This window comes from Ammospiza nelsoni, chromosome 6, assembly GCF_027579445.1.
Source record: "Ammospiza nelsoni isolate bAmmNel1 chromosome 6, bAmmNel1.pri, whole genome shotgun sequence".
NCBI lineage: Eukaryota > Metazoa > Chordata > Aves > Passeriformes > Passerellidae > Ammospiza > Ammospiza nelsoni.
The window spans coordinates 31123087-31142000 of record NC_080638.1 but is presented as its reverse complement, the minus strand read 5'-3'; the positions used below and the strand labels follow the sequence as shown (position 1 = coordinate 31142000).

The following is an 18914-nucleotide window of genomic DNA, read 5'->3' as shown; positions in this document are numbered from 1 at the left end:
AGTGCACTCAATTTGCTGCATTTCCCATCTCGGCAGACTGAGTGCAGGGTTTCATTTGAGCTGTCCACAGGGATGCTCAGATCTGTAGCCTGAGTGGTCACGGTTCATTTGAAATCCATCAATGTACATGAGTAGTTCAATTTATTTTTTCTAATGTTCATTGTCTTGCCCTTCTTTATGGTGAATTTCATTTGCCATCATCTTATCTGACTGTCTGGTTCTCCTAGGGCTGTCTGCACTAAAGGGTAGCCCTTGTCAGAGAAAGTTGCAGAGATGAATGTTCTTCTAAGCACTCTCCTGCTTAAGGAATTTGCTGTGGTGTTGGGTCTCTTGAATTCTAGCCCAACCCACATGTTGTGTGATACTGAGGACCATTCCCTGGTCTCTTGCTCTCTGTAACTCCTGAAAGGAGACCTTTAGCAGAGGGAGAAATGTGATCAAGCCTAGTAGTAAAGAGCATCCAAGCTATTTTACATAGAAGAATCTCAAGATCTGGGGATTACCTAGTGCTTTGGATGAGATGTGTAGGTGCAGGTATCTGTCTCTTGCAGCAGTTTTAGGGAGCTTGAGCACTCCCTTGCAAAGCTGGGAGTATTTTGTCTTCATGATTTGGTTTATCAAACAGCTACCACAGAAAATTTGTTAAACTACTTTTATTTTATAAACAATCTTGATAGCTTTATAAGAAAGTATTTTAGAGTTTGTGGGTTGTTTCCAAATACAGTCATGTACCTTAGAGAGAGCCAGACCTGTGCCTGTCCTCTGTCCTGATGACCCTGTGAATGGTTTTCCGGTGCTGATGTTGTACTAACTCTGTGGCCTAGGAAAGTTAAGGGAAAATTAGGAGGGGAGAGGGATGGCCCTGGTCTTGTAACTCTTGTGGGGTACTGAGGACAGTCTTGGACAGCTTTCAACTCTGTCAAGGGCATCTGTGAGACTGGGCAAGTCTGAGCACGGCACAGCAGGGAACCTGTTTAATCAGCTGCCTCTCTGTTTGTATGCAATGATTGTTGAATGGCTGAAACTGCTTTTCCTCAAAATATGGTGTCTCAGCCACCTTGGCTGGAGACTGCTTTCAGACATTCATTGCCTGGAAGGGTTTCCAAATGCCTGCAGTCTCACACATTCTGTGTAACAGGTGCTAAAGGGAACTTGGCTCTGCTTGTGCTATCAGGAACAGCAGCTTCCATCCCAAGCTCAGTCAGTAAGGACAGCAAACAGCAAAGCCTGCAGTTTTAACACCCTGTCTGTGGGGACTCCTGCTTTCCTTTCCAAGCTCTTGCCTATCCTGCCTTCCCCCATACCTGGGCAACTTCCAGATGTGTGGCAATGTCTGAACTTATTACCTCTGTCTAAGCATGGGCCAGCTGCTGTCCCTGATGCTCTGATGCTTGTCTCTGCTCTAGATGACGAGGGCTCCCCCGGGAGAGAAGAGCAGCCGGCGGGGTTTTGACGAGAAGGCTTACTTGTCCTCCAAGGTGCTGAAGGCTGGAGAGGACCCCTACCGGCAGCACGCTTTTAACCAGCTGGAGAGTGACAAACTCAGCAGCGATCGGCCCATCCGGGACACCAGGCACTACAGGTACCCTGCAGCCCTGCTCCGAGCCGTGCTGCGGCTTGCTGCAGGAGCCCGCTGCTCTCTGCTGTCGGTCTGTAACGCTGACAAAGTATGTTTTGGGTTTTCCTTTGGTCCACTGTTTCACTGAATTTCATGGTTTATCTAGAAAGGTCTCAAATGCTTGGAGAGCCTTGACAAATTCAGTCCCAGCTTGAGACTTTCCTAACACCTCTTTTTCCAGGTCCAAGCATCATCTTGTTTAAGCACAGCCCCTCCACTGCAGCTCAGATTGCTTATTGGACAGTTGTGTTTTTCCCTGCCCCTACGCTCATGGCTTCCCTTGGCATCCTTCTGTCCTGGCTGCAAAGTGCACCTTTGTTGCAGCCTTGCTTTGCTCTGGTGTTCCTCACCTGCTGTGCTCTGGCTGTCTGAAGCTGGTTTTGTGTTTCTTGTGGAGAGCCTGGTTCAAGCATGGCTTAAAGAAAGAGGCCATGAAGGTATACAGCAGAGGGAAAAGTAAAAGGTAGTTGTAAAGCATTTCCCAGGCTTGATTCTATGAACAATTAGGCTCTCTCAAGCACCACTTTATAAACAATAAGATTCTCAGTTTTCCCATAAAAGGCAAACATTCTGTCCTTGGGCTCTCTGAGAACACTGATCCTGTTTTCAATAGACAAACCACAGGTATTGTAAACAAAAGGAGGGGTTGGAGTTTTCTCTGTAACCTATCATGAGCTTAGATTTTGCAATATGCATGAAGTTAATTAACACAGTTCTATAAAGTGGCTGATTGATCAATAAATTGAAGTCAATGCTGATCAACGACAAGGTGGGTTGGCTTCCTTTGCTTTCAACAGTTTCTTTCTGTCCTGAACATCACTGGCTGAGGGCTGCTGGGGTAGGGATGAAACTAACATGCAAATTCAGTGTTCTGTACCTTGCAAAGTGCTTGTCATTCTGTCCTTGTGTCATCTATTCTGCTGAAAAAAATTGTCCTTACATTGCTAATGGTGCTTGGGTAACTATTTTGTAGTTTCTGGAGGACAAAAAGGTAATGCTTTAGTACAAAAAGATTATTGAAAACTGTAGGTTTAATAGTAATAGGATATTGTACAGTAGTCTACTTCAGTCCTAGACTCTGCCTAGAAATATGTATGGTTCTAGGTATGATATGGTTGCAAGCAACATTTCCCAGCAGCTGGGAGCAGGAAACCAGGCATCTAACTTGATAGAAATTGTGAAAGGGATGCCAGGAGACATGGAGCTCTGTGAGCCTGCCAGCACTGACAGCCCTCAGAGTGTTTTTTGAAGGCAGTCAGTCAGGACCATGGTTGTGGGATCCAAGTCTTGTGCTGCTGTTCTCAAGCATAGTATTTGGAACTGGCTTCCTAGTGACCCAGAGGCAATAGTGCCATGTTCTGTGTTGCTGACAAGTCTCCCTGCAATGCAGAATTGCTATTTTCTGTTAATCTGCTGTCATGTTCTGGCCTAAAACCAGCTCACTTCAAAGATAAATTATTGTTTATTTTGATCTGTGATAGCATGCAGAGCATGCTTTTTGTGAAGAGCCTCATCTCTGCACTTCAGTCAGAAAAGCAAAATATATGTGATTCCCTGCAAATGTATAGCTATTTCAGACCCAGCTTTTCAAGGATTCCCTTGAGTAATGGAGAGTCCAAAGTAGGATATAATCAGAACAAATAAACCTATTTCCATGTTTCTCCCCTTTGCAGGGAGTAATTTGGGAATGAGCAATCTGTGTTTGATTGTCTTATGTTATAACAATATTGCAATAGTTGCTAGGATGACAAGTCAGGATGAGAACTTATTTCAGCTGATACAAGTTAGATTGTGGACTTGGCTCTTTGTGTAAGGAATGGGAGGAGTCTGTAGATCACTAACATAAATTTTTCTTCAGGCACCCAAGCCAGAGCATGGACATACTTGACTTAACATCCCACAAGCTCCTTCTGACTTAGCATGCATCTGTTCCTTTGATCCAAAGCAAAGACAGGGTCAACTTTTAAGCACAAACCTTGTCCTTTTTCTCTGGGATGCTGTGGTAATGCTAAAACACTGGGAAAGCTTCTCCAAACAACCCATACATCAGCCTCTTCTACTTTTCCACTTCCTGATTCCTTAATACATTTTGCGTGCATTACATCATGGAGTTATTTTGAAGCAATAATAAATATGATCTGTCTCAGGTCTGTTCTCACATTGTCCACTTTAGTCTTTATCAGGTTTCTCTATATGTTTGAAAATTGCTGTATGAAGCTGCTGTCCCCTTAATAAAACACTGCAATAAAAGTCATAAACCAGTAGGATTGAAAGTGATGATGAAACTCTAGTCACAGTTCAGCAGTAGTTGTAAAAGAATAGTAAGTAAATGTGGAAGTACAAGTAGTGGGTCTGAGAAGTGAATTGTATTCCCTGTCAGGATGGAGATTCAGTCTGTGCAAAGCCTTGAGTTGTTAAAAGTAGGTGTAGTTTCTTCATCAGACAGGAAATTAGAGCACACTGACTGCAGTTTGGCACCATCTGGAAGTTAAGAAGGCAGATATTTTGGAGGAGCAGGTCAGCCCAAATCAGCCATGTTCAGTATCTGCCAGAGTTGGATTCAGGATTAATGTCTGTGAGTTTTTTCCCTCACAGAAACTTTGCTCTCCACATGGAGAAGCAGCCTGGTGCAAGTTAATCCTTGGTTCTTAGTGTGAGAATGTGTGTACGTACCTAACATCGCAAAATCAGATGAGAAGATAGAAAGAATTGCTCTTCATTTCCAGCAGGTCCATTAGTGTTGGGCCTCAGCAACTCCCCAGCACAGATCACAGAACTAGCTAGTGTTTTCCTTTTTGTGAAGTTTGTGTCCAAAGAATTTGAAGTGCTTTATACAGCAATGCCTGGGTGTACCAGCTCTATGCATCCTTAGCATGTACATGTCCTGTGCATGAATAAACAAGATTTTATGTGAATCACAGGTAAATCCAGGGACTGGAGTCCAGAACTGAAACTTAGTTCACTATAAAACCCATATGACCTCCTTAGCATGCAGGTTTGTGGGTTTAGGTATCACGGCCTCCAAACTTTGCTTTTCAATGGGCACAGTTCTTTTTAAGGTCTGCCATCCTTGGTGCAGGGGCTGCTGAGGCCTCCCTTGCTGCAGCTCAACTGTGCTGGTTCTGATTTTAGCAAGTTACTCTCTTTTTAGAAATTCCAGGTATGCTGTTGCAGTACTACTGCTGGGTAATGTTTGGCTTACACTCCTGCTGTCCTGTGCTGCAGGTGCACTTCTGTACGCTATGACACTGACTTGCCAGCCACCAGTGTCATCATCACCTTCCACAACGAGGCGCGATCCACGCTGCTCCGCACGGTGAAGAGGTGAGCTCAGCTGGGGTGCCGGGCCTGGATGGTGCGGTCTGGGAGTGCTCTGGGGGAAAATTAGGCATTTTACAGCAGCTAGACAAGCAGGGTGGCTGCAGTTCCCCAAGTGATAGCGTTCTGCTCTCAAGATGGCCCACTAGGATGGGCCAGAGGCTTGGATGGGCATTGTGGGCATATCTTCAAATGCAGAGCACATCTGCAGTTAGCCACTGTATGGCTCCAATTGGGGGAATCACAAGCAGCAAGAAAGGGTAGTGTGACATTGACATTCTCTGAAAAATCTCTTTGCCCAGGATTTTTCTCCAGGGAAGCTGAGAACCTCAGAGAAAAAGGAAAACAACTATTATCTCATTCACTTCTCCTGTGTTTTGGTTGTCTGGAGTGTTTTTGGAGATGTTTACCACAGGTGATTGTTTCATTGGGTTCTGGTGTGAGTTGCTTTCACTCATTGGCCAATCAGTGTCAAGCTGTGTCGGGACTCTGGAGAGAGTCACGAGTTTTTATTACTATCTTTTTAGCATGGTATAAGTATTCTTTCTTTATTCTTTAGTATAGTTTAGTATAGTATTCTTTAATATTATATAATATAGTAACATAAAATAATAAATTAGCCTTCTGAGAACATGGAGTCAGATTCATCATTCCTTCCTTCTTCGTGGCACCCCGCAAGTACGAGAGGTAGCTGGGCCTGCATCCACAGGTGAGAGCAGTCTTAAGTCTCAACCAAGTGTGAGCTTGGTTTGGAAGAGTGAGGGGGAACTAAAGAGAACACTGTGTGCTGCTAGGTGCAGTGACAAGCCCTTGCTCGTGGTCCCTTGCTGGTAATCAGTTGCTGAACTGATGGCCCACCAGGTGTACCCTGGGGCTTTGCACGCAGCTCCTGCTGAGCCTGCAGGACACTTGCTATCTTGTACCAGTGTCTCCTCATATCTGAGTAACAGCACTGGCCAAATCTAGCTAAGTAAATAGGTGGCATAGGGCCTGTCAGCAGCCCCAAATAGATGGAGGCTTGCAGTCATCTGTACCACAAAGCGATGTTCCAGCTGCTCCTTCACTGCCCTCTTCCATCACCCCCACAGAACCCAGGGAGGCTCTTTTCCTTTTACTTCCCACAGAAAAAAATGCCCTCTGACTTCTCTGACTCACTAAGTAATTTCTCAAAGGGTCTCTGAAGCCTGCAAGCAGGCCTGGGAACAGCCATTGAGGCTGAAGGGAGAGTGAATTGTCTGTGTAGCAGTTTGAGCTGATAGTATCACTAACAGAAATGTATTATTCATCATTGCCACTTCTTCCCTTAACAAGTCCTGTGGACTTAAAGAAATGTGCTATGTGAATAAAGAAACAGGCTTTTTCAAGTTGGCCTCATGTCTAGAAGGCTGGGTTTCTGCCACCAAGTCTGGTGCTATTGTGTTTCCAGAGACCTGTATATATTGCATTGACATGTTTTGCCTTTTTATTTCTATAATTTTCTTTTCCTTTCAAACATACAATGAGTTCTGCAGAGTCACTGTCCAGAAAATGGGCAGGCTTATTTGGAATCATGGTGCTGCTAGGGCAGCTGAAGGAGATTTCTGCCTTTTCAGTAATAGGTCAGACAGTAGATAGGTGCTGAGAAACCATGGTAGTATGTCCTACTTTTTCTTGTCCTGGAAAGGCCAGAACTGGATACAGCACTTAAGATGTGGTATTACCAGTCTCTCAGATGTGGTCTCCTGCAACCATAGCCCCCAACAAAGACCTTGAAAAATGGGTGACCCATCTGTTCAGACTGATCCCTGCAATGCTGCTGTCCCTGGAGGACTGCTGTTGTGAGGAGCTGGCTGCACTCTGCTGTGAATGGTGTAGTGAATGGGATTTCCTCCCAGACCTCTGGCTACAGCTGGGGTCTTCATTGCCAGATGATTTACGGCCAGTGCATGTGATGGATTTACTCCTTCCTTAAATCACATCAGAAGTGTCAATAATTTATCCCTGTCTCATGAGAGATCCTGAAGGCTGAGTCCTTCTTGGGCTCTACAGTATTTGCCACACAAGCAAGCATTGGCTAGTAGCCTTGTCTTTGAGCACTGAAGATTTGACATCCATACACAGAAGTAAATGTTCACGTCATGGCTGCACTGCTAGAAGAGGCATAGGCATAAGTCTGACTTACAGGTTGACACTGATGCTATAGAGGGATTTGACAGAGCTCTTCAGGGCCTCTTCTGTAACCTGAGAGTACCATCTTTCAGTAAAACTCATCTGAATGTGCCAGGCTGAATTGCTGCTGTGAGAGTAATTGTTGTTCAAGTCACACACAGTCAGTGCACCAGTACTATGTAATTACTTTGCATCCCTGGCACTTCAGGATAAGTCAGGTATCAAAGGGACAGGACTGTTCTGTTCTGTTGGGTTTATGACCTGGCTGTGAGTCTGCTGAGGACCACAGTAATATTAAGCAGCAGGAAGCATAAAATTGCTCTGCCTGCTTACCTGCTGACTAGTCAGACTTGCAGCTTGTCGTTATTTCTACATCTGCAAGAGCTTTCTTAAACCAGGTAGAGCATGATTATTTGAATAATTAGAATGAACCATTTGAGATGCATCTGGTGAAAGTTAAATGTGATTCCACTCTTATTATGGGCCTTTTCCCAAGTTCAGTTATCATGATTACACTGTGGGAATGCTATAAGAGAAATGGGTGTGAAGGAGGAAAAGTGATGAAAATGAGCAGCACTAAAAGCAAAATTTTCTATGTCTGAAAACATTTTTAGAGACCTAATATTTTGAGGTGGGTTGAAAATGTATTACCAGTTGAAATTTTCATAACAGAGGTCTTTGCAAGTGTGGCTTTTGAGTATCTGAATTTAGGCACTCAAAAACCAGCCATAAGACTTTGGGAAATTCTAGAATGAAATACATGAAAAGGGTACTGGGATTGAACTGATCTTAAACCCAGAGAGAGCCCAAATGCACTCCCCTGGGCCAGAATTACCTTATTGCAAGGTAGTTCAACCAAGTGGCAATGCTGGTACAAAAGGTCTTGGGAAGTGACCCAGGGATGATACTCCTGCATCACAGGCTTATTTCATCTAAACCTGACAGCTCTAGGGGCCAGATCCTAATCTGCATACCCTTCTTGCTAACCTCACATGCACATGGACTGTGTGCACACAGACACACCTCTGGCAGCTCAACAGTTGCCTTCTCCCTTCTGTCTCTGGGATCTCTGCTGCTGGGTGGAAGCAAGAGGAATGATGTGCTGTTGTTGCTCCTTGAGGATGGGGGAAATGTTTGTGTATTAGGGAGAGGGGGAAAGAGAAGAGTGACCTTGAAGAGGAATAATATATTCCCTCAAGTACCCTGTTGCTTATTCCTCCTGGTCTTCAGAGGCAGCATGGGCTGCATACCTGCCTTCTAGTGTGGGCTCCAGCCATATGTTTTCAGTGTAGAGGGAGACAACTGGTTAAAAATATCCAGCAAGAGTTTAAAGAAGGGGAATAGTGGAAAAAAAATGGGAAATGGGCCATCAGACAAAACCTGTGAAGGTGTCAGTTCAAATGGCTTGTTGCTGGCATCCTCAGTCCTGCAGGAGATGTGTGTCAGTCAAGAGCTGTTGCCTGTTTTGATCTCTTTTCTTTGCTACGACATAGCTGTCTCTCTCAAATCAGTCACTTGCTTGGCATCCTGTGCTCCTTCAGAAACAATTGTCACTCAAAAGGCATTTTATGTCATTGATGTCTATGCATGATTAATCTTTAAGCCATACCTTCAGTCTGCTGCTGGGAGCATTCTTGCAGAAGAAAAGTCAAGTGCTTTGTTGTTTGGTCCCTCTCTTTCTGATCTCAGAAAGTCATGATTGCAGTGGCCTTTTGGTTTTGGTGCAAATGTAAAGGTGAATTGTGAGGCTCTAAGTCACTGGATTTGAACAGCTGTCAGTGACTATGCAGAGGGCCTGTGAAAATCCTGATTAAGAGGATTCTGTTGTAATGCTAGAGCATTGGTGTAGCATCTCATTACAATGACAATTTAAAGAAAGGCAAAAAAGGATATTATGTTAGAGCAAAGGGAAAAAAATATACTCTTCTGCTAACATCCAGAATAAACAAGATTATCTGGGAACTTAGTGGGGGCTGGACAGAGGAGAGAAACTCATTGGCAGTGCTGATGTCATGTTCATGCAAGAGAGTAAGGATTCTGATACTGAAAGAAGGAAGCTGTGAGAAAAGGCAAAGGAGATAGGGAATCCAAAAGATGAGGGGGGAACAGTCCATGTTTCTGCTGTAAAAGGTAATTGTCACTTGGATTTTGGAATTCTACTAATACATTTTTGTGCCTGAAAGTGTTTGTCATGGCATTCTCTGTACCTCAGTGAGGGGAAACATTAGGATTACTGTGCTCCTTGTTAAAAGGACAGGTATGACTTAGTGCAAAGAAGATTAAGTACCTTTCCCAAGGATCTACAGCAAGTGATTGCAGAGCTGAGAGAAGAACAGGGCACTGTACAGTGAGCTGTGAACTCCTCAAGGGATGTGTTCTCTCTACTGGGGAATCAGTGGGCAAGTAGAGAACAGAGAACAAAATGGGGCTTTTTTCCCAGTTATGTTGAGTTGAAAGACCTGAAACTTGTGGAGAAAATGTGAGCATTGCCAATAGTCAAGCTGGTGGAAGAAGGTGTAGAATACCACTTTGCAGCCATTATACTGCAGTCTGTCTGGGTTGTTTTGCATTGTGTTTGCACAGACAAGAATTTCAGTGCAGGGCAACCTTGTCTGTAAAATATGCAGATGGTGGTTGTGCTGAGAGAAGTTGCCCTTAGAATGGCACTGGAACATCCATTTGCCAAGAGAAGCAAATGAGATTCAGCTTTGGAAAATGCAAGCTCAGTCATCTAGGGACATGTCAGCTCAAAATACAAATACTATGAGAGGTGTATAAAGCAATGTGAATCTGAAATAGAGTGGGATGTGATACTGAGCAGCAGAACAGTCAGAATTGTGCTGTATGAGAAAGCAGAACACTCTTCCAGACTGAGGGAACTTTGGCTCTGTATGCAAAGCCATCAGTGGTGTTACTTAACAACATGGCAATTTATTTCTCTTCACCTTCATTCCTAGGAGAATGGGACTATTCTTGTTGTCTGTTTCCTATATCAAACAACAACAACAAAATCCAAAAGAGAAAAAAAGCCAGAAATTTTTCTCCAGTGTTGCTCAAAAGAGCAGGTGCCACTGAAATGAGACAGATTGCTAGAACTAGGAGGACAGTGTTTGCCTCTGTTTTTAGTATTAAAATTTGCACAACTGCTCTCTTCATTGGACTGCTTAAGCATCACTGAGCAACCTTATTGAAGGTAATGAGGACCTGCCTGTGCACAGAGGCATTGGAGGAGGCTTGGAGAGGGAATATGCTGTCTGATGGTAGTAAAGCCAAGAGAAAGATTTGAAGAAGTTCATGGAAAAAGAGTTCAAGCATTTTAAATGAATGAGACCAGTAAAGAGGTCGGAACTGAACTGCTCAGACTCCAAAGTACTAGAATGCTTTGGTGTCTGGGGAGGGCAGAAGCTTTTCTGTGCTTTCCTCATGTGTGTCCTACAGATGCAAACTCACTGCAGACCCAAGGGTATTACATGGTATGGTGCAACCAGCCTGAGGAATTGGGGTGCTTTCAGCGGGTGTGGTGCTGGTTTGAAAGACAGACAGGTAACAAGCAAATGAGGGAAAAAAAATCCAAATCCAAAATATTGACAGTGCTTCCTTCCAAAGAAGGGAATTGGTGAGAAAGCTGAGCAGGTCGCACCTGTTGCATTGAGGTAGAGCTCCTTGCTGGGAAAGTGGCAGCTCTTTATGCCCTCCAGCAGTGATGACTTTCACCCAGAGGCTGGCAGGTGGGAATGGCCATTGGGCTGCCTTGGGGCAGGTGGTTCTCTCCATTTAACCTCTGCTTAGGGGCAGAGCATGCTGTGGCATCATTTGCTAGCTGCCCCAGGCAAGTTTCACAGTCAGCTCCTGGCTGTGGGTCCTTGTAAGGTCTGGCTGAGTGCCACAGCTCTCTGGGATATTCTCACTTGTAGTTTGGTCCTGCCAATGAACACTGTTACAAGGGCAAGGTCACTGCTTCCACTTTACTGGAGTTCAGTATTGCTGCTGTATTGCATAGCACAGCAGGTTTCTCTCAATCCTAACATTGTCATTGTTATGGCAGCTCACAAAGTGGCTTTTTCTTTCCTGGGTCCCTGCAGTGTTCTGAACCGCACCCCTCCCAGTCTCATCCAGGAGATCATTTTGGTAGATGACTTCAGCTCAGATCGTAAGTCTGCACCTATTTCCTTGACATTTCTTTCTTTCTTTCTGTTTTTCCATTTTTTGTTTGCTCTCTTGAGTCCCCCTTCCTCACAGATTCCCTCATGTCTGTATGCAGGAAAAAAAGAAAAAGTGTGTGTTTAATGTCCCTGCATGGCAGAGGCCAGAACTTCTTCCTCTCTTTTTCTTTCCATTGGGTCTTCCATCTCTGTCAGTGTGGCAGTTTTTGCTAGGTTGCCAGAGATCTCTGTCAGGTTTCATTATGCACCATTTGGTGAGCCATTTAGCACAGATATCCATGTAGCAATGCTGTATGTGAGCAGAGCAGGTACTTACAGACCAAGAGGCAAGAAGAGGATGCAGTGGAACATACAGAAAATTGCTGCCTGGGGTCCTGCTGGCAGGCTGAGGCTGTCTGTCTCCATGTGCCTGGGACCCCAGGTGTCCCTGTGGGAAGCTGTGGCAGAGTTACTGCTTTGGACAGTGCCATACTTTGTTCTGCAGCTTGGTACAGGGATGGAGTGTCTACTGCATCAGTTTCACCAGAGCTGCAGACTGGAGGCTCTGGAGTCTTTCCCTCTGTACAGCTGCCCTTGCTCCTGGCTATTGTGTAGTAGCTGTGAGGTGGTGGGCAGAGAAGGCTTCCTGCTTCCCCCATTATGTGTTCTGGATTCAAGGATTATCTAGTTATGTACCATTTATAGTGGTCAATAATTACTCCTTCAGAACACTTTACAGATAGCTGTGAATGCCCACCTTGGCCTGCCGAGGTAAGGAAGCAATGCTATTTTGATTTTGCAATGCTTATGTAGCTTTGGCCACAAAAAAACATTTTAAAGGTGGATGCTGAGATGAGGGATTTGAGTGTCTGAGGGCCTTACAGTATGTTTTGAATAAGTGCCAAGCTGTGCTCAGCTGTTTAATTTTAGTGTTTTTGAGCACTTCCAAGAATCCTAAGTGTTCCACATTCTGCACCTAAAAATTCAGTTCTTAAGGGGAAAAGTGTTCCAGATAAACAGTGATGGATTTCTGGTACCTTTTCTGTACAGGGCTCAACCATAAACTCCCATTTAGGCTCCTTAGTAAATAGAAGGATTTTTAAAAGGCTCCATCCTGTCACAGCTCTTATTTTTTCACTGGGAGCTGGATATTTATGGATATAGCCACATCCTTGAGACACGTTCATGGAGGCACTTCAGCACATGTTTGAGGTCTGACACTTTGCTTTAATACCTGCCTCAGTTTCTCCTAATGTACTGAGAGTTTGTCATCTCTGGCAAGTATCTACAGGCAGAGCCATGTGCTCCACTCCTGCAGAGTGAACGACTGAGTAAGGATTCTCATACCTGAACTTGTGACTTGGCCAAGATAAGAGCATTGCCTTCCCTTGTAGCAGAGTTCCAGGAAAATCTTGATGCTCTGTAATTCAGAGCACCTGCCACTTCCCTTGGATGAAGCAGCATCTGCCAAAGTGCCAATGTAAGAGCAGTATTTCAGATTGCACAGATCCTTGAGAATGGAAATGCTTGTACAGGAATGTGCTAAGAGGTGCACTTTGGCTAAGGGCCTTTGCATTGTCCCCAGAGTGCTCAGTCTGTGGGAAGATGACAGCAGGAAAGAGGGGGCATGAGACATGTAAAGGAATTGGAATAAACATGGAAATTGGGGTGAATTTGATGGAGCAAGAAAAAAGAGCAAGTTAGAAATTGCTGTTCCTATGACATCTGCTGGGGCAGGAATAGAGAGGATGACAGAGAATTAAAGAGTCAGTGCTTATTGGTGTCTGGCTGGAGCAGGTAACTGTTCCTCTCCCTCATCTTCCCTAGGTAATGGAAATGAGGGATGCCTGGAGTTTGTAGCAAGCTGCCAGCAAAGTCCTTGGTCAGGCATCCATGTGTCAATGTGCTGGTGTCTCCAAGGAAGCAAGCTGCATCCCAGTGGCCTTTATTAAATAAATCAAATGGAAACTGCCCTGAGAACAAATGGCAGGAGATGCCCAGATGAGCCACTGAAGGAAAAGAGAGCAGATAAGATCACTTTATGTTACAGAACTCTCCTTTCCTTGGCACTTTGGTGATTTGCAGTCCCACTACCCTGTGTTCCCTCCTTTTTATTAGTGCCCAGTGCCATGCTGCCAGCACATGCCCCATTGTCCTTGGGAAGTGCTGAGCAGGGGAGATGGAGGCCTGGCTGCTCAGAGGATTGGGAAACATAGGCTCAACTGCTGAGGAGGACAGCCAGCAGGGAGTGCTCTTCTGTGTGCTCTATAGACAACAGGATTGAGGCCATCACACCGATTACTGTGATCTTAAGTGAAAGCAGAATTTCCCCTCCCACGGAGAAGCAGGAGGACAGTTAGCTGGGGCTCTCTGTTGAAGCCAAATAATTCATGCATGTATAGTAAATGTCTTTTTTGCCTTCCCCAAGCTGAGGATTGCCAGCTCCTTACCAAGATCCCAAAGGTCAAGTGTCTACGAAACACCCATCGAGAAGGTGAGCGTGGGAAGCTTTCTAAGTACAAAGATCTTGCCTATTTTTCCACATGACCCTGGTTGCCTCCCAGCTGTTTACAGCTGTTGTTTCTTACAGTTAGAGTTTATTTTTTCATTTTAAGCATTTGGAAGATCTGTGGAGGGAGAACGCAGCTTATCAACTCTCAGGCTTCAGGGGTCTCATGTAATACTTAAATAATGAGAAGTGGTGTCCTGAGGCCTTGGCTGGAACAAAGACCATATTTTAAGATCTTTATGAATAAAGATCCAGATGTAAGTCTCGTCCTTTTAAACACAAGCTAACTCTTGCACCTTCAAGTGGAAGATAACAAGCTGTGTAGGAGACATGGGAGAAGGAAAAACAATCACGTATCTATCATCAATAGATACAATTAAGGAAAGTTTTTTTTCATCTATCTGCTACATGCATAAATGACTGTCCCAGCTGCTCTTTATTTTGACCCATATGTGCTGGCTTATTTCTAAAGCTGTCAATGCACAGCAGGTTTGGAGCTAGGATCTAGAAGTAGAGACAAAAATCTCTGTTTAGTTCACAGAGAGCATCCCACATAGTCGGATGGTCTGTAGGAAAGTAAGGAGTCATCTGAGAGCCAGGCTGATCTCTCTGCAGGGCAGAATAAGGGACAAATGGGAATAAAGCAAGTAAGCAGTAAGGAAGCCAGAAAGCAGAGAGAAGAATTTGGCCATGGGGAATTGGTGATGTAGGCAGCAGGGTGCTCAATGGGTGAGTGAGTGAGCAGGCAGCAGCCAGGTGTCTGTGGGCAGGGCTGGAAGGGAAGGGCAAGGAGCCAGGTGGAAGTTCTGTGTCATGGGCAGAAGTGACAGGAGAGGTCATTCATTGTGTGCTGGGAGGGCTCATCTGACTGTCCCCAGGGTATGGCCACACAAAGTATGTTTTTTGAAGGAGGCTCAAATGTTTCCTTTCCTAAGCTTCCTGCTCCTTTGCTGTCCTTTTCCCTTCGTAGGGCTGATCCGCTCTCGGGTGCGAGGAGCTGAAGTGGCGGCTGCTGACATCCTCACCTTCTTGGACAGTCACTGTGAAGTCAACAGTGAGTGGCTGCAGCCAATGCTTCAGAGAGTGAAAGAGGTGAGCACCATGTCCTGCTCTGGGATGGGTGGAGCTGCCTGGCCTGTGCTGTTGGATCCTCTGCCCTCACATGCGTCAGCAGAACTGGTGAGAGCAAAGTACTCCTCAGGCAGGCTGTTGCAGAGGAAGGTACAGCCTGAGCTAAGTGGGTGAGAGATCCCTGATGGGATTCTGTTCAGCCACTGTGACAAGGCAGGAGGTCCAGAGTGATGGGATGCAATGCTGGAACCACCAACCTGTACTTCTTGTCCCTTGCAGGCATTGTGCTTCCTTGACATGTTCACCTGTATGTAGGACATCCCCTTGGGCAGCATACATGGTGCAATTTTTCCATAGTTTCCATCTCCCCTGCTGCTGGACCCTTCCTTTTTCCTTGTCACTGCCAAATTTTTCCTTCTATTAATGTTCCCTCTCAGCTGCAACCATACATCACCTGCATGCAGGCAGCTTCCTGTCATAGAGAAGCTGCTTGTGACTGCAGGGATGTTCCCTTTGATGGTTCACTTGGCAAAGGATTGATGGAAGGCTGGAAGAATGAAAATGAGGCAGAAATATTAGCAGCTCTCACCCTGACTGCGCTGCAGAGTGGAGGGAGAGATCATACAGCTCTGCTGTAAGAAAAGGCAGAGGAGGGGTAATGGGAGAAATCCTGCTTGCACGTGGCTGTGATTGTTCCCCTCTGAAAGGAGGATCCCATGAAGTAATGGGCCTTAGGAGAAGGGATGGTGGCTTTAATAATGCTTTGTAAGCATGTCTGATTAGCTTAATATGAGAGAGCAGAAGAAGATGAAACTTCAGAATTGATGAATTAAAAGCTTCTGCTTTTTATACTTGTTCAATAAAGCTCATAAATGTTTACTTTACTTATTGGTCTTTAAGTCAAGCTGCAGCACCAGCACAGGGGTTCCTAAGCACAAAGAATCTCATTCATTTCTTTAGAGAAGGATCTAAAATGCAAAAGCCTGTCTGCTAACTCTAGTATACAAATTTTTTAGTGATTTCAAATCAACCTATTTCTGACCTACTTTCTACATTTCTGATGTAGATCCTGTTATAGATTTCAGTCTTGCCCTAGCCAGTCCTGGCACTGATTGGTTGGAGTACTGGCTGGCACACCAGGCTGCCAGGTGGGTGCTGGATTCTCAAGCTGGGCAGACACATCTGGCTGGGCCACCATCACAGCTCAGAGGGGGAAAAGCATGAATCCTCTTACCAAGGATGTCCCATGCTAGCCGAGTGTGGTACATCATGAGGAACTATTGCAAGGCACAAAATGAAGGTTTGATAGGAAGGGCATGGATGCTGGCAGCTGCCCAATAACAAGGTGCTGTTTCTGGCATTTCTAGCTCGGTTTCATCTTACATGGCAGCTGTCACAACACTGTCTTTAATGCTCTGTCTCATGATGTTGAAAAATTGTTTGACTTCTATGAACTAAAAGGATTTCGAAAGAGAAATGTAAATGTCTATATGCCTTAATGGCAATAAAGTACTCACAATATCTTGATATTATAATGTATACAATGTGTCATATGTATTATAAAGTTTGCACTATGAATCTTAAATGTGGGGCCTTGATTCCTAGTACTTCCTAGGTAAATGTATTATTAACTAAATGCATTATTAGGGGTTTGATAATTTCTAAGCTGATGATAATGAACTAATTTGGATGGCTGAGCAGAAGGTGTGCTGTCAATAGGTATCAGAAGCGAGCACAAAACCCTTGGGACAGTGATTGGTGCCCTGTGACTTGCACAGGAAATAAAGAGCTGTTTCTTAGCAGCATCCCTAGGTGTTGGAGTCTGACTCCATTCCCCACATCCATGGAGTGCATCTGGCTGCTACCCACCATCTCCATGTTTGGATTTAGTGGCCACAGATCCCTTGCACAGCTGCCAGAACCATATTGGAGAAACCAGACAAAGATTTACATGTGCAGCTTTGTGTTTCCTGATCTCTGGCAGCTTTCCTTGACATTGAAGAAGGCCTGATCCCTTTATTCCCCCTCCTTTCTCTCTCTCCCTCAGGATTATACCCGAGTGGTGAGTCCAATCATTGATGTTATCAGCCTGGATAATTTTGCCTACCTGGCAGCATCAGCAGATTTGAGGGGAGGTGGGTATAATGAATGGCTTATGTAAGTTTGACCTGAGGGATGGTGCATGATAAATAAGTTGTGTTCTCTTCAGCTTTCCATGAAAATAGAGTGATGATCTTTCTGATGGGTTATCTCTCCCTTGTTCTCTGCAACTTGCAAAGTCAGATCTTTTCAAGAGTTAGAACAAAACTCAAATAGTATTTTCCTCTTGACCTTGAGTCACTGTCATAACACTTAGCAATTTCAGGACTTAGTTAATTGATTAAATATCTCACTGTGTCCTCACTATGTTGCATGGACCCTGGAGTCTGACAGGTGCTTCCAGTTGCTGCTTTGATCTGCCAGGCTATCTCGTGGCATCTCCTGGAAAACATTTATGCCTCTCCCCTCACTGCTGAGCCCCTTGCAGCTGTTCCTGTGTTCACCACACTGCCTGGTGCCCTTCTACATCTTTTATGGCAGGGGCTCACTTCTGCACTGCTTGCCAGCCAAAGGCTAGCTGTTCTTTGGCTACCCTTAATAATGGTATAAAGTTAGTGACTGTGCTGTGCTGTACTATCCACCATAGGCCATCTGTAAGTATACTGTAGTCTTGAAAGACATGGTGGGTACAGTGATCTGCAGGCATTTGTTCCCAGAATATATCACATCCTACAAAGTCCTTTATTAAAGCCTCATAACTCCGGCAGCAGGGTTTGTCATTGGTAAAACAAACTGTCTAGAATAGAATTGCATCTCAGCCTGACAACACTCTCCTGAAGGTGTGGAGTGAAGTTGAGGAGAGATCTATAGTGCTAAGGAATGATGGTGCCAAGACAGAAGCTGGAGAGGTCTACATTAGGATAGGCTATTCCCATTTTGGGAAGTCTGTGAGGGAGGTCAGGGAAGGAACATAGGGACAGCCTGTGATATAACAGTGCAGGCTATCACTGAAAGCTATTAGTACTGTTTTTACAATAAGAAAACCAATTTGGCTTGTCTTTTTCCTTTTCAGGGTTTGACTGGAGCCTTCACTTTAAGTGGGAACAGATTCCTATAGAGCAGAAGATGTCCAGAACAGACCCAACTCAGTCTATAAGGTACACTCTGACACGTGGGGTACACTTCTCCAAATACCTTTACTAAGCCTTCACCAGTGTGGCAAGGAGAGTACAGGGACTGACTTGCTGAGGACAAAATGCCACAGTGTTGGTGGTGATGATGATGACAAACTCTTCCTGTTATTTTCTGAATACATTGAGGTCTATACCCTAAATGTGAGAGTACTGCTCTCTGAATTTTGTAAGAATAGTGATTATTTACTGTCATGCACACCACCTCTACAAGCCACCTCTTCTTTGTTCTTGTGTTCGCTCTAAATCAACAGTCTGTATGCCTCAGAAATCGTTTTGGGTGTTTTAATTGCCTCCATCTTTCAGATGAAAACTTCAAGAATGAAGCAGATATACAGTCATCCTGCATGGGTAAAGCAGATCAGAAAACTGAGTCTTACCTAGTAATGTGGGCATAGAATTACTCCCACTACTACATCTGCATGTGCACAGACAAAAGAGGTTCTGTTGGCTGGAGCGGTTGTTGCCAGCCTCACTGCAGGGTTCATGGCTCTGAGACATGTAGAATGTAGCAAATCCTGATATGAAGAGTTATGGTGCTCGTCTTTATAGGCAGACAGCTCCCTGTTTGTAATTTAAAAGTATCATTTAATTCCTCTGTGTAATTTGTGAGCCTCTGTTTTACACTCCAGAGGCAACCAGCTTGCTAACAGCAGAGCAGCCTGTCACACCATGTCTAATTGGTGAACACAGTCATCAAACAGTGCCCATCATTCCTTCACACTGTGCATATTTGTATAAATGCAAAATACACAGCATTGCTCTTGTAGTGCTTGCAAGACCAAGTAACAAAGCCATGAGGATGATCTAGTGAGAGGTATCTCAGAAACCTGCAGCAGGCTCACATTTCAGCTCTACTGTTTTTCTCTTTTAAATGA

The 18914-nt window shown here is 44.7% G+C and overlaps 1 protein-coding gene across 2 annotated transcripts in view; it reads left to right on the top strand.

Annotated features, from left to right (window-relative positions):
* Positions 1-18914, top strand: part of GALNT16 (polypeptide N-acetylgalactosaminyltransferase 16) — a 74479-nt gene that overhangs the window by 35399 nt on the left and 20166 nt on the right. For both annotated transcript variants that reach the window (XM_059474049.1, XM_059474050.1), the window contains exons 2-8: positions 1407-1582; positions 4844-4942; positions 11167-11234; positions 13655-13720; positions 14706-14827; positions 16854-16941; positions 17919-18003. In XM_059474049.1, the coding sequence (XP_059330032.1) occupies positions 1407-1582; positions 4844-4942; positions 11167-11234; positions 13655-13720; positions 14706-14827; positions 16854-16941; positions 17919-18003 (704 nt within the window). The remainder of the gene's footprint in view (positions 1-1406; positions 1583-4843; positions 4943-11166; positions 11235-13654; positions 13721-14705; positions 14828-16853; positions 16942-17918; positions 18004-18914) is intronic.